The sequence below is a fragment of the Typopeltis vanoorti genome, chromosome 17, assembly GCF_054136105.1.
Source record: "Typopeltis vanoorti isolate ZY-2024b chromosome 17, IOZ_Tvanoo_1.0, whole genome shotgun sequence".
NCBI classification, from domain to species: domain Eukaryota; kingdom Metazoa; phylum Arthropoda; class Arachnida; order Uropygi; family Thelyphonidae; genus Typopeltis; species Typopeltis vanoorti.
Window position 1 is genome coordinate 106712420 of NC_143565.1, and position 15292 is coordinate 106727711.

Consider the following 15292-nt stretch of genomic DNA (forward strand, 5'->3'; position numbering starts at 1 on the left):
AAGCCTCAACACAGATATATTGAAATGAGGCACCCCATTACCATGGATACTGAGTCAGCAGTCCCAGTTGGTTTCCTGCATTTTATATAAGCTGTGTTGAGATCTCCTTAGTTATCTTACATCAACTCTTACTTAAAGCCACCCAACATTCTGGATTTAAAATGGAATTAGTAATAAGAATTTTCATCTGTATGGAGATAAAAAAATTTCATCTTCGACTATTACAAATTTGACAAGCTTTGAATTTTCTTCCCAATATGTATTTTAATAAAGCTAAAGTATTAATATGTTTATATTAAATTTATAAAATACTACAAGTGAAAAGTCTAAAATTCAGGTTATTATAAAAAAAATGCATTTCTTAACTAAAATATTCAACATTACTTCTCACCTTCAAGTTAGCTCCATCAAAGGGAAGAGAACCACTAACTAAAGTGTACAGTATGACTCCAAGGCTCCAAACATCTACTTCTGGTCCATCATATTTTTTCCCTTAAAGAAATGAAATAAAAAATTAAACAAAAATTATGTCAGTTGAAATAATTTTTAGTACCAATAACACCTGATTAATAGTCGAGAAGTAATGATGTGATGGAGGAATGAAGTTGTTTAACGTGTTGTTGGAATAGAGGAGGGTATGTGCTGCATTTTTAAACATTCTTTTGTCACGAAATTCCATGGTCATAAAAGGCAATTTTATGTGTTGCATTTTCTGATAGAATAAGATACAAAAACATAGTGTTACATAATTTTTGAAAGAGCTCTTATTTAACTTATAAATTAAATAATCATACAGTTTCTAAAAGCGAGTACTCCTTTTAATCTTTTTTTACACTAGGAAGTAGTTAGAATTAGAATTATTTTGGAAGAAAATATTCACATAAATATAAATAAATAAAAATGCTTTTTGGATCAATTTCAATTTATAAAAAAAGTATTATTATTATTACATTAGACCGTCAAGGGAGGCCACATATCACTCATACCACCAGATACACTTTCTCTTGAATTCATTCATCACACTATCTGAACTTGTCACCTCCAAAGAAAAGCCATTCTAATTGTGCACTGCTCTATGAGAGCAAAAAATTCTAGCTCTTGATTGCATTCATTTTCAACTTCTATGGATGATGTCTCATCCTTTCCCCACCCTACAAAAAATTAAAAATTCTATCTACTAGTTTCTTTGATGACCATTTCAGAAGTTTGTAGGCCTCTATCATATCATCCTTCTTTGCAGGCCTCCACCTTATAATTTTCATAACTGACACCAATGTTCCCTCTAATTTTGGAAGGCAATTTGCACATTAAAAACAAATTTAATTTCATAATTTTTGTTTCTATAGTATGTATATCAGATTCGTAAAACTAAAATTGTAATTTAAAATGCAAACTTTAAAAAAATAAATACCTTCATTATGTGTGTGAATGAAATGTTATAACTTCTCCCAAATTGCCTTTATCTGAGGAGGAGGTACACTTGTGTTATAAATTTTATAAAGGGCTATGTGAGGACAAAGTTTAGTAAACACTGCCTTATATCTTTAGAACTTAAAACACTTAAGCATTTTTTGCAGTGATATTCATGTTAATATCACTGCAAAAATCATGTTATATAAGAAGCAACTTTGTTTTGATTGCACTGCTGATAACATACATTGTGATAGGTGAACTATTTACTTCCAGATGTTTGAAGCAGCCGCCTTTCATGATGACATGCTGCATGCAGCCTAATGACTGATAGAATACAGTGATATATTCAGATATGATAAGAACAGCTGACTGACATGAAAAGAGTCATAGAAGAGAGCAATGGACTTTCTTATAAAGAAGAAATCTATAAAAAATTAATTTTCCCCCTTTTTTTTTTTATCTAAAAAAGGTTTTATCTCCAAGTTTATGTATCTGCTATTGGACTAGGTGCCCATTTGAAATTTAGGATCAAGTTTTCAAGCACATGAATAAAACTAGGGCACCTGTGTCTTTGACAGCTGTATTTACAAAAAAAAATTTAATAAATTTAATAAAATTTAAGGGGTGCTTAAGGGTCAAAGCTGTATAACTGAGAGGAGACCTCTACATAGCCTTTAAAGGATGCATAGAACCAACCAGGGCTTCTGACCTAATGTCCAATCCTCACATTCTCGTGGTGCATCCTGCATGGTATCTATTTGGATACCGAACGAACGATGATGGGATGACAATTTGGGATTTAGCCGACCAAATTGTATTCTTATTGGTTAAACCAAAATACAGAATGATGGTACAACATGACAAAATTTCATGCCAGCTGGGGCGTCGCCTGGTTAAACAAGGCCCCCGTTGTTTTCGCCAGGGAACCAGGGCGTACATCAAAAAGTCAGCTACTGGAACAAATCTGAAAGCACACCCCAACTCAACATCACCAGAGTTAAAGATCAGTACTATCAACATAAGAATCCTGAAATGGCAAAGTAATGGAGCTAGCTGAAGAATTAGATAAGTACCAGATCGACATAATAGGGGTGACTGAAACAAAAAAGACAAAAACTGGTGAGATCTTTCTCAGCAATAAATACAAAATGTTATATCCAGGAAATGACAATCAAGGAAAAGAAGGAGTAGCCATAGTATTCAACACAAAATATGAGGCTAATCTTCTTGAATGGCAGGCAGTCTCAAATAGAGTGATGTAGGCAAATATCAGAATGGGGAATTGGACAATGAGACTTATTTGTGCCTATGGTCCCACAGAAGGTTCTACTAAGGTAGAAATGGAGGAATTTTTTGATGCTTTAGAAAAAGCAACTGACACAATGAAAAAGGAAAAGTTGGTCCTTGTTGGGGATCTAAATAGCAGAGTAGAAAATGATTGTCAGACATACAAAAATATTTTTGGAAAATTTGGAGAAAACAGCAAAGCTAATAATAATGGCAAATACTTGTTGGATTTCTACTCAGGACATGGACTAGTTATTACTAACACAATGTTCAACATAAAAATGTGCAAAAATTCACATGGACAGAAGAGGTAAGGAATAAGAAAAGTTTCATTGACTGTGTTATTGCTGATAGTGATGTTTTCTCCCTGGTGCAGGTTACCAGAGTGCACAGATGATTTGAAATTGGAAACGATCACTATTTAGTCTTGAGCAGGATAAAATTGAATTTCATATTGAAAAGAAAAAGATGTAAGAAAGTTTTAAAGCAAATAAAACTTAAGCAGCTCTCAGATGTGAACTGAAGACTAAAATACACAAAGATTATTGAAGAAAAAATGAAAGAGTTTGAGAACAGGAACCAAACCTTGGAGATTCAGTGGCAAGTTGAAGAAAACCCTAACTGATTCAGTCAGAGAGGCATGTGGTGAGGTCTGCAAGGATAGAAAAATCAGGACTCCATGGTGGACACAGGAAGTTAAAGAGGCAGTGAAGGAAAAGAAGAAATCATATGAAAAGTTCCTGGCAAATAAGTCAGCTTTTGCTCTTAGAGAATACAGACACATATGTAAGAAAGTGAAACACTGTGTAAAACTAGCTAAACAAAAGCAATGGGAGAACTTTTGCAAGAACATAGAAAATAAATATCAAGAAGGTGGCAAAATATTCTGGAGGTTGTTGAAGAAGCATAGGAATGGAGGAAAGAGTGCTCTAAAAGGAGTTAGAGATGATAAAGGTGACATGAAAACAGGAGCAAAAAAAAAGATATCCTTGAGGTATGGAGTAATTACTTTGAAAAACTGCTAAATGAAACAAGCAGTGATGACAGCACAGTGGTAAAAAGCACTGACCAGGCATGCAGTCAGGAATACATATGAAATATATTCCTGATGTACAACCATACTTGATGTAGAAAAAGCCATCAAACTCTTGAAATGTGGAAAGGCAGCAGGAGTAGATGATATTCGACCAGAAATGCTGAAGTTTGGTGGTATAAAAGTCTTACAGGGGCTGCACTACATAGTTCAGAAAGCCTGGACAGAGGGACGAATTCCCGATGATTGGAGTAGAGCTCTCATACCCATATATAAAAAGGGAAATAAAACTGAATGTGAGAATTACAGAAGTATTTCCCTACTCAGTGTTCCTGGTAAGATTTATGCAAGTATACTTGAGAAACAGTTGAGAAGAATTGTGGAAGAAAAGCTTAGTGAAGAACAAGCTGGATTCAGGCCAAATAGAGGCTGTCAGGATCAGATCTTCACTTTACGACAAATAGTCGAGAAAGCATGGGAATATAACAAAGATCTGTATTTAAGTTTTGTCAATTTGGAAAAGGCATATGATAAGGTTCCAAGAGAGAAGCTATTCAATACGCTACAATTATATGGTGTCAATGGGGCATCATGTCAAGCAATATATAGTCTTTATTTGAGTTGTAAGTCAGCAGTTAGAATTGAAGGAAGTACAGGAAGATGGTTTAATGTTAAATCTGATGTGAGACAAGGATGTACATTATTCCCTCTGTTATTCATTATCTATATGGATCACATTATGAAGAAAAGTGGTATTAAACATGATATCAGAATTGGAGATGTTAATGTCAGCTCTTTACTTTATGCGGTCAATGTTATAAATAAATCCGCTACAAGTTTGCAAGATTCCCTGACTAAATTGAATAACTGTTGTAATAGATATGGTATGAAGGTCAGCAATAAAAAGACAAAGACAATGAAAATAGGCAGATTCATTGAAAATGTCAACTGTGTTGTGAATGGAGAACCTGTGGAACAAGTAAAACATTTCAGCTATTTAGGCACGATTTTTACTGAAGATGGTAAATTAAATATAGAAATAGACAACAGAATCAGCAAAGCTGGTATGGTGGGAAGTCAATTGAATAAATTCGTATGGAATAAGAGAGAAATCAGTCAGAACACTAAATAAGCTGTATACAAGACAGTGTTCAGACCAGTTTTAACTTATGGATCTGAGAGCTGGGTCAGAAGTAAAACACTCGACGAAAGACTAGAGACCGCAGATATGAGAGTCCTGAGAAAAATTAAAGGTGTGAACAGATTGCATCAATGGCAATATCATATTAAAATGACGATATTAGGAAAGAACTTGACATTGTTGGCATTCAGGAATGCATTAGCAGAGCTAATCTCAGGTGGTATGGTCACTTAAACAGAATGGGCGAGGAAAGATTAGCAAAACAAGTAGTCTCTGCCAGTTTGGCAGGAAAACGACCCAGAGGAAGACCAAGATATAGGTGGATTGATACGGTACAAAGTGCCTTAGACGATAGAAATATAAGATCTGATAATGTGGAAGTCTTGACAAGTAACAGACTGATTTGGAGGAAAATTGTAGATAGGAAGTTAGTAACGATGTAAATTTTTCATGTAGTACTATCATATCCTGTACACCCCTTGAGGATACATGTCAGGAATTTGATGATGATGATTATTCTACTAATCAGAAACAATGTCCAGAATAATTAATGTACATCACAAGAGTAATTTTTCCAAGTTTAGCCAATTCAACACATTGGCCACAATTTTTCAATTACTCATGAGGAACAAAAATTATATCAAGTATCCTGAAGCAAGCAACCTTGATTGAAAGAACGTGCTACCTATCCCTAAGTACAGAGTTGTTTGGGAAAAGGCTAGAATTCTGCAAAAGGGCAGGTAAAATCTTGTAAACTTTGACTTAAGTAAATGGTGAGTGAAGTGCATTTTGCATATGTACAAATTAAGCATATTAACAAAGAAATAACTGAAAGCACATAAAATTAGTAGGAGCTACTTTAAAAGCTACATCAAATTAAATGGGATTTATAGAAGATTTTATGTTAAATTTCAGTACGGGCTTGTTATAAAAATAAAACAAAATTATCACAAGACAATCTAGTCATGCACATTCTCATTAAAAATTACAAAATAACAGTTGACTATCACTGCAGCAAAAGAACTACAGAAAAGTCCTGACTAGATCACAAAAATACACCTCTGAATCAAAAAAGCAGCTTCATCTTGGGCACATGTGATTTAAAACCCAATTTGTGAAGTCGTCTCAATGTGAAAATACCCTACACTTGGAAGCAGTTTTCTTCACAATATTCTTCAACCTCCTCTTATCTCTTGATGTAGTTATTACCTTTCAACTGCTATTGCAGCGATTATTTTGAAAACTCCAGTTATCAGAATACTGTCTCAATACTCTACTTAGGCGCACGTGATTTAAAACCAATTTGTAAAGTCATCTCAGCATTGTAGATTTAAACACATTCATGCCTAGTTCTTTCCATCTCCTGTGAAAATACCTCACACTTCGGAAGCGGTTTTTCTTCATGACACTCTTCAATCCCCTCTCATCTCTTGATGTAGTTATTATCTTTTTTGACCGCTATTATAGTAATTATTTTTGAAAATTCTGGTTATTAGAACTATCTCAATACTCTAGTTATGTTTGCTTAAGAACATTTAAATTCCTTAGCTATAAACTGTTGAGTTTGGCTTTCTTTGTGTAAAGACACCACACAAAACTTCTTAGCTTCCTATATGTCACTCATTTGATCCATGATTACTGTATTATTCGGATGATAAGATGCACCCCAAATTTATGAGACAATTTTTAGAAAAAATATATTATATAAAAATATTCACAAGCCTTAAATTTCATTTATTATTACCAATAATTGTACCAGCAGCACTCAGTTCATCTTCACTCGTCTCAGCACCATCACTCGTCTCGTTACTGTCACTTTTCATATTATTGTCAGAAACTATTGTTATCACTCTCTTCAAAAACTAAGTCATCTTCGGTACCATCCATCGCGTTATTTATGCCATATTTTTTAAAAGACTTAATAAATGTCGCATCTGTTCAAAACCGCATACGCTCACCAACTAACTACTATTGACACCGGTAAAGTTTTTGTATGTAAATCTGGGATTCTGCCATATGCAGCAAGACATGTTTAGCTTGCATTGAAAACTGGTATTACCTACCTTCGGACCATAAGATGCACCCCAATTCTAAGTCAATTTCTCTACATAAAAAAGATGCATCTCATGGTCCGAAAAATACGGTAACTGAAATCCACACACAAACGATTCCTCACTCACAATTCAGTCCCGCAGCTACTGAAATATATGCTATTTCTATGCTCTCCTCCAAACCAACTGGAAAAATTTGGAATATTCTAATATTTTGAACCACGTTAAAAATTATTCTAATTTTGTGAAATGTTTTCAAATAACAGTTTTCTTATAAGTTATATTACATTTTGTGTTTACGTAGTTGTATAATCAACAAAGTACATAGATTTAAGATGATTCTAATTCATATTTGGTAATAATTATTTTCTATGCAATAAATTAGAATAGCAAATCATTCAACACATTTTCTTTGATTATTCTAATTTTTTTTTTTTATTTCGAGGTGTAGAATGCCAATGCTGTAATAAAAGAAATTCACTATTAAATATATCAATCTATATTCCAGTAGGTGCTAAGTTTTCTAGAGTGAGAGCTAACTTAATTATTATTATTTTTAAAAAATAAATGTACCTTGAAAGAGTTCTGGAGCAGCATAAGGAGGACTCCCACAAAAGGTGTCTAGCTTCTGACCAGGTACAAATTCATTGCTAAAGCCAAAGTCTGCTATTTTAATATTCATTTCCCCATCCAATAATAAATTTTCTGCCTTTGTATGGAAAATAAAAAAAAAAACATAAATGAAGCAAATAAATACAATATTCTATTAATTACAACTGGATGATTTTTAATGTTAGGTAAAAATCTACTGACCTGTTTAAATTTAAAATAAAAAGAGCCAAAAATGGTTATTTCACATTAAATCATCTAACTAAATTCAAATTAAAATCAGTTGTGAATCATCTATCTTATCCTGAAATTTATCACTTGATTAATAAATTCTTAATAACATTAAACACAGATAAGAAAAATATACATAATTTGCTTTTAATTATTTGCATTTTCAATGGTCAATATCAGTGAACAACAAACTGAAAATTTCCATTTTGTCTTGCAGCAAATATTCCAAGATTCTGAATTCAAGCATGTCAATAAATTATTATTATTATTATTTGACACCTCCAGGGAGTCCAAACACTCATCGAGGGAGGGCATCTGCTCTACAACTCTGTCTCCACCAACTGACCGCAACTACACCGATGCCACCTATCGCCAACAACTACCACTACTATTTCCACAGACAATCACAAACATCCATGCCCATGGCAGGATTTGAACCTGCAGCCCTTTGGCTGGAGAGCAGCTATGCTAACCACTCAGCCAGCCTGGCTGGCTGAGTGGTTAGCATATGAGCTTAAAATTGACTTGCCATTCTCCCTTTTCAGTAATCAAGCTTACATGCTAACACATTGCTTTTTATATAAAGCTATTGCACAAAATATATGCAAATTTTGTACAGTTTAAAGTCTTCCTTGAAGTTTTTAGTTTATAGCTAGCATCAGTTTCATTGATTATGAATTGCAAAAATACGGTGGGAAGTCAATTGAATAAATTCATATGAAATAAGAGAGAAATTAGTCGGAACACTAAATTAGCTGTATACAAGACAGTGTTCAAACCAGTTTTAACTTATGGATCTGAGAGCTGGGTCAGAAGTAAAACACTTGACCAAAGACTAGAGACCGCAGATATGAGAGTCCTGAGAAAGATTAGAGGCGTGAACAGATGGCATCAATGGCAATATCATATTAAAAATGAGGATATTAGGAAAGAACTTGACATTGTCAGCATCCAGGAATGCGTTAGCAGAGCTAATCTCAGGTGGTATGGTCACTTAAATAGAATGGGAGAGGAAAGATTAGCAAAACAAGTGTTCTCTGCCAGGTTGGCAGGAAAACGACCCAGAGGAAGACCAAGATATAGGTGGATTGATTACGGTACAAAGTGCCTTAGACGATAGAAATATAAGATCTGATAATGTTGGAGACTTGACAAGTAACAGACTGATTTGGAGGAAAATTGTAGATAGGAAGTTAGTAATGATGTAATTTTTTCATGTAGTACTATCATATCCTGTACACCCCATGAGGGTACATGGCAGGAATTTGATGATGATGATGAAAAATACCTACCTTCCACTTTCTGAGTACCACTGTTGCATACAAGAAATGCCTTGATGAAATCATTTGCCATAGTTTTTAAAACCCCAATACATAATTTAGGAAGAAAGAATTAAAAGAAATGTGAATGTAGAAAGTCAATTGTGAATAACATTGTGTCTCATTGCTTTGTAAACCTATAGCATGCAACCTAGGCTTCATGAAATATTCCCGTTAAAATCCAGGAAAGAAAAGTGTTTCACATCCTGGTGCAGATTTTTTGGACTCCCTTGAATAAAGGGGAATCCAAAAAAGTTCTCTGGCAATGGCTACTCGTTAAACTTGATTTGATGAAAATTTTCATTATAGCTTTAAATGAGAACAGTGATAATTTCTGGTATTTAAAGAACAAATTCCCAAGAATGCATGATAATATTAAAGAAGGCACTTCTATTGGCTCACTAGTTCTTACACATATTGAAGGACATTTCTTTCAGTTGACAGCTTAGATGATACTGAAAAGCAACATGGAAGACTTTCAAATCTGTAATTGTCAATTTTTCTGTTTGTTAATAGTACGACATTAGATTGAATCTTGTATCTCACTTAACTGAGATTATCGAGATTCAAATATTCCCATACCTGACTATTTACTTTCCACCACAAAGAAAAAACACAAACATAAAAACCACTATTGAAATATCCTTGCGTGCAATACAATGTAAAGCATACCTCTTAAATCAAAAAGGTCACCATAATCGATTTGCAAGAAATGAATTCAAATTTTTTCCGAATCACTAGCAATAAAACCATTCAATGTGCCATAAACACAAAAAGATCCTGCTGTCTCCCGTGATGGCAACTGAACAAAATACTCACCTGTATTCTCAAACCAACCAAACTCCTCCTCCTAGCGCGTTTAACAAAAAGCCACGCAGCTTGTTCACAATTAGTTTTCAGCTATTCACATCTGATGATGTTTTAAATTTTTAAGCCGGCAACAAACATGGTCATATTTGTTGCTGGCTTACTATGCATATAACAGTTTTTTATTCCCCCCCCCCCCACACACACACAAATCCAAAATGCGCATTGTTCATCTTTTTGATGTTTATCATTTTCGTCACTGATTTTATGCTTTTCATTTATCTGAATGTATTTCTTGCACTCATTGTTGGTATCTTGGGCTTATCACTCTTAATTGTATACTGTCTTGGGTCTAATCAACTTTTGCATCAAGTTTTTACCATCTTTACCCTCAAACTTTTACACAGTCATGTAAATCAATATTCTTTAATTAAAACCTCATTCAATTAACTTTTAGCCCAGCTGAGATAAAAGGATTGCTCCATTGCCAAAAATATCAGCTTTTTCTTTCCTAGTGTAAACAACTTTAGGAGCATCATACCTTTTTCAGAAATTTTACAGTATACAATTGCACTTTCATATGATAGTACATTAAAACACTATGAGCTAGCTATATTTTCTACAAAATATTTTTTAAAATTTAATAAATATTGTTTTGAGAATATGTATTCAAATTATTTGAACATGCAATTATGTTAATTACTATTTTTTAATGTAATGGATAGTTTCTATTCTTATTTGCCTCCAGCCATCCAAAATAAAACATACAGAAAACCATGGTTCTTAGAAAATAATCAGATTTTTTTTATATCATTTACAGAATAAAAATTCAAAATCATGTAATATAAAACTTCTCATATTTTGACCTCAAAATCTCTGGATACATCAGCTTTAAAAATGCTATTTTGCATCAAATTTTATAAGACCTTATTTTGCCACCTCGATACATTTTAAAATAAAAATCCTAGAAATGCTTCGACTTTTAATTTGTATTTTAATAACTATATTTAAGATCTGTTAGGCACTACAAAACAGAAAAATTTTCACTAATAAAAGAGACATTTGTAGTTATTTATAGTCTTTCAACCCAAAGGGAATTTACAGATTTAGTTGAAGTGCTTCTATACTGTAATCAATATATTGGAAAGACCAGGGTGTGCATGCACCCTAATTGGGATGAGAGAAACCTTTATAAGGAACTTTGCAACTGTAGGTGAATTAGTTGGTCTCAAACATAAGTAAACTTGTGTTTGCTGGTACACTCATGTGAACACAGATTCCTGTACTATAAAAACTGCCTCAGTGAATGGGGGAAAATCATTAGTCAAATTCAGTATTAACTACTTATGTTATTTTAAATTCATAAAACTCAAGGCTATATGAATCGCAAATCCATTTTACTGTGCTATACTGTAGAAGCACTGTGCTGTCAAATGAAACCTAATTTTGGAGTCTTTTAATGGAAATAACACAACCACTTTTTTTTTATTGATAAGTTTTTTTTCCTCATTTTCTAATTTTTTCAGTTAAGAATTAATGTTGGATACATGTTGGTTTTTTCTGAACTATTTCTTTTTAAATATATAAAGGCCAAGATATGATTGGACTTTATATTTACGGCCTAACAAGCATACAGTCATTACTATTACAAACAATTAAGTTTCAAGATGTAACATCAGTAAAAGTTCAGAAAAATTTTAACCACCAGAACAGAAATTTGTAGTTAATTATATATCTGATCATTTTGGAATCTTTTAATTACACTGATATAAATTATTTTAAAAAGTACTATTCGATGAATGCAGCAATGTGGATGTAGCCTGGATGTGGGAAAAAAATTTACTGAAATGTACAATAAATATTCTAAAATATATAAGTTAATTGTAGTATATTACATATTCACTACATTTAAATGCTGATAAATATAACAACTATCAACATATACACTTAAATCATCATCATTAACAGCCATTGTCAATCCACTGCTGGTTGAAGGATTTTCCAAGATGACTCCAATACTGTATTGCGATTGTTTCCCCAGTGACCCAGACAATTACTCATGACTGCCCAAGGAGCCAATTTCATGGTGGTGGTGGCCTCCTGGACATCCACGAGGTGACAGATGAGGCCCTGGATTGACTTACTAAACTAAACCTGTAGCTGCTTTGTATTCGCTTTGCCATAAGAATAAATAAATAAATTGAAATGAATTGTTGCTGTTGCATTGGTATATGCTGATTTGACAGTTCTGATATATGGCTTCTCTACTTTCTGGTTTTGTAATGCTTTAAGTATTACACAAGTTTTTACTGAATCAAAAGCTTTCTCATAATCACTAAAACCAAGACATAATGGTAATTGGGTATTCATTACACCATCGATAATCTGTTGTACAAATGGAATATGGCAAACATTGCACTAAAGCCACTTCAAAAGCCTGCCTGTTCTTTTGGTCGTGCAAAGGTCTAGCGTGGCACAAAGCATATGAGATAAGACTTTGTAAACTATGATAGTAGAGTGATGGGTCAATAGTTCTTCAAGCCTTTTACTTCACATGTGTGTCAGAATAAGTGTAGCTTTTTTCCTAAATATACTTAAATATTTCATAGCATATTAAGGTCTGTCCTAATTACTTTTAAAATTAATGTAAATGTAAGAACAATTAAAAAATATTACATTAAGTAAAAAAAAAATAGAAGTTATCATTCTATTATTGAGGCTTACTTTTAAGTCTCTATGTATAATCCTCTTCTGATGACAATATTGTACTGCTGAAACAATCTAAAAACAGAAATCCATTATAAAATACATGTATCAGATAAATTTCTGAGAACTAATAGATGTCAGATGATATCTATTAGTTCTCAGAAACTAATAGATGTCATGCTAAAGTGGCCAGCTTTTTGTTTTCAAGAAACTAACGAGAAATAATAAATACACAAATAAGAATCTATAATTGAAAAAAACAAAAACTGCCATTTTGTAATTAGTAAGACATGTGGAGAGAAATGTGTGAAATATTTGTAAGCATGGTATAAGGTTTTTATTTTTGACTAGAAAACACAAATACTTTTTTCTGTCTGTGTGTGTGTGTGTGGTGGTATTTAACTGCAACTGTTGGCATTTGTCAAAGTGAACTTGGAATATTCATTAAAAATTAAATAGAAACACTGACAATATCAAAAGCATTCTATTCTATCTATTCCACCAGTGGCTCTAACATGCACTTAAGGTTCTATGTAAAAATAAAAGCCTTTCAAGTATCCTTGGATTTCCTAACCATAATACAAGGATAAATTGGTTAGCTCTATGCCTCAAAGTATTCTTGTCTGTAAATTGTATGTGTGTTCTACTGACCGGTTTGCCTGTTCTGAGAGACAAAAAAACCTTAGTTTCCAAAAGAAAAAAACTACCAACAGTATGAAACCAACTAACTCACCTCCAGTTGAAAAACCCTAATAAAGGTTCTTTGCATCCTAGAAGGGATTCAAACCCAGGTCTTTCCATCCAAAGGGGTTTGTCATATCACAAACAATGTTTCTACTGATTTGTCATACAATGAGAGCTATCAAATGACAGTGTCAAGTGATTAGCTCCAGAATGATTAGTCTGCAGCACAAGCCAAAGTGTTAATTCACATAAACGCTACTAGAAATATTTTATTCACAAATATTCATATATGATCCTGAATAACAAGACTGATACCTTCGTTGTTTTGATCCTGTAGTTCATGCTAAATAAATGGCGTTTCATTTAATTTAGCAGTGTAAAAATAAATTCATAATGACAAAAAGATGCCACTGATGGTTAAGTTTAGAAGTCACTGCAACTGTGATCAGAAAGTGTGAATTTCAATGTTACTGGATTTAGAAATTTTGTTGGCCTTCACATTTTGAAAATGAATAGTTTGCAGAAAAAATCAGAAACAAAAAACATCCACATAAATCAAGCTAAATAATCTGATGGAACAATTTGACCTATGTGATGATTTTTAGCTTACAATACATTATTTCAGTTGTCCTATCAGCATTAATAAATTATTCATCTTCTGCAAATTTGCCACACTGGTTGGCTCTCCAACTAACTCGCCATGGTTCAAATTCCACACTAAGCATAAATGTGAATATCTCCAAGTGATTGGTGAATTTTTATACATAATACTAGATATTAGACATGAATTGCAGTGCCTATGTGATACCAACGCCCTGCTAGAGGCCTAAAGTGGCTTTTCCAGACAATTCAGGCTTCTAGGCCAGAAATGAAATTCACTTCTGATATTTAGTATCATGTTTTGTCTCTAGCAGAGATTCTGGATTATATACACCAAGTGGTGTCTGTGAGTACGCTACTATAAACTAGTGCTCCAGCATTTCATTGCTATTGCAAGAGTTTCCCATTCAAATCAAACATCAAACAGAAATCTTAACAGCAGGTACTAAGGAGCAGAAAACTCCAGCACAACCTATAAGTACTTTTAGTGCATTAAACCAATCATATTTTGATCTAAAAATTGGCCATGTGCAAGCGCCTGCTATGCCTACCATGCGAGGCAAAGGCACCGGCAACCAAAGCAAATGACAGTGCTACCGTCGATTGCTGACAAATCCACAAAGTGCCGCAGTTGCAAAATTGATATCAGCGATAAAAAAAAGGGTATAATGTGCAAATTCTGTTGCCACTGGTTACTTGCTTCCTGTGCAAAAATGGACGAATTGGCACACAAGATATATATCAACCTTAACCAGCCCTATTTCTGTTCACTGTGCCTTCCGTCTGTAAAACAGCTCCTGAACTTAGGCAAACGAATTGAAGATCTCGAACAGCACATCAGTGCTATGATTGAAACTCTTTCCTCCAAAATACAAGCACTAGAAACCAAGCTCGAATCAGCTGATGATCAGAGTCACAATGCAAGTTCACCCTTCCTGGCAAATGAACTCCATGAAATAAACCGCATCAACGTTGCACGACTCGATGGAGGCCAAAATCAAAAAATTCAATGCCGTCATTTTGAACTTTCCAAAAGAAAACAGGAAAGCACTGAAAGAAGACAAATTAGCAGAAGAATACGATATCCATCTTAAAAATATCATCAGGTGGCACTGTTTCAGATGCATAAACAAAAGAAAGGACAGAACGAACTTTCCATACCTCATAAAAGTGACTTGCGACACGCTGACAAGCACATTAAAACTAATAACAGTGATCAACAACAAGTTCAAAGACACTTGTCTGCAACTGCACATATGTGCTCGACCAGATTTATCATTTGCACAAAGAGAACAAGGACACCAGCTTCAAAGACAACTTGCAGAAAAACGTCAAAATGGTGACTATAGCTGGACCATCGACTAAAGACAAGCTAAATTGGTGTAAAAAACCAAGTGATGACACTAGCAGC

At 33.7% G+C, this 15292-nt stretch overlaps 1 protein-coding gene across 7 annotated transcripts in view; it reads right to left on the minus strand.

Moving 5' to 3' along the window:
* LOC150097746 (MAP/microtubule affinity-regulating kinase 3-like) overlaps window positions 1–15292 on the minus strand; it is a 297798-nt gene that overhangs the window by 192310 nt on the left and 90196 nt on the right. For all 7 annotated transcript variants that reach the window (XM_090407471.1, XM_090407465.1, XM_090407466.1 and 4 more), the window contains exons 8-10: window positions 12616–12672; window positions 7499–7634; window positions 392–492 (exon numbers count right to left, since the gene is read on the minus strand). In XM_090407471.1, the coding sequence (XP_090263597.1) occupies window positions 392–492; window positions 7499–7634; window positions 12616–12672 (294 nt within the window). The remainder of the gene's footprint in view (window positions 1–391; window positions 493–7498; window positions 7635–12615; window positions 12673–15292) is intronic.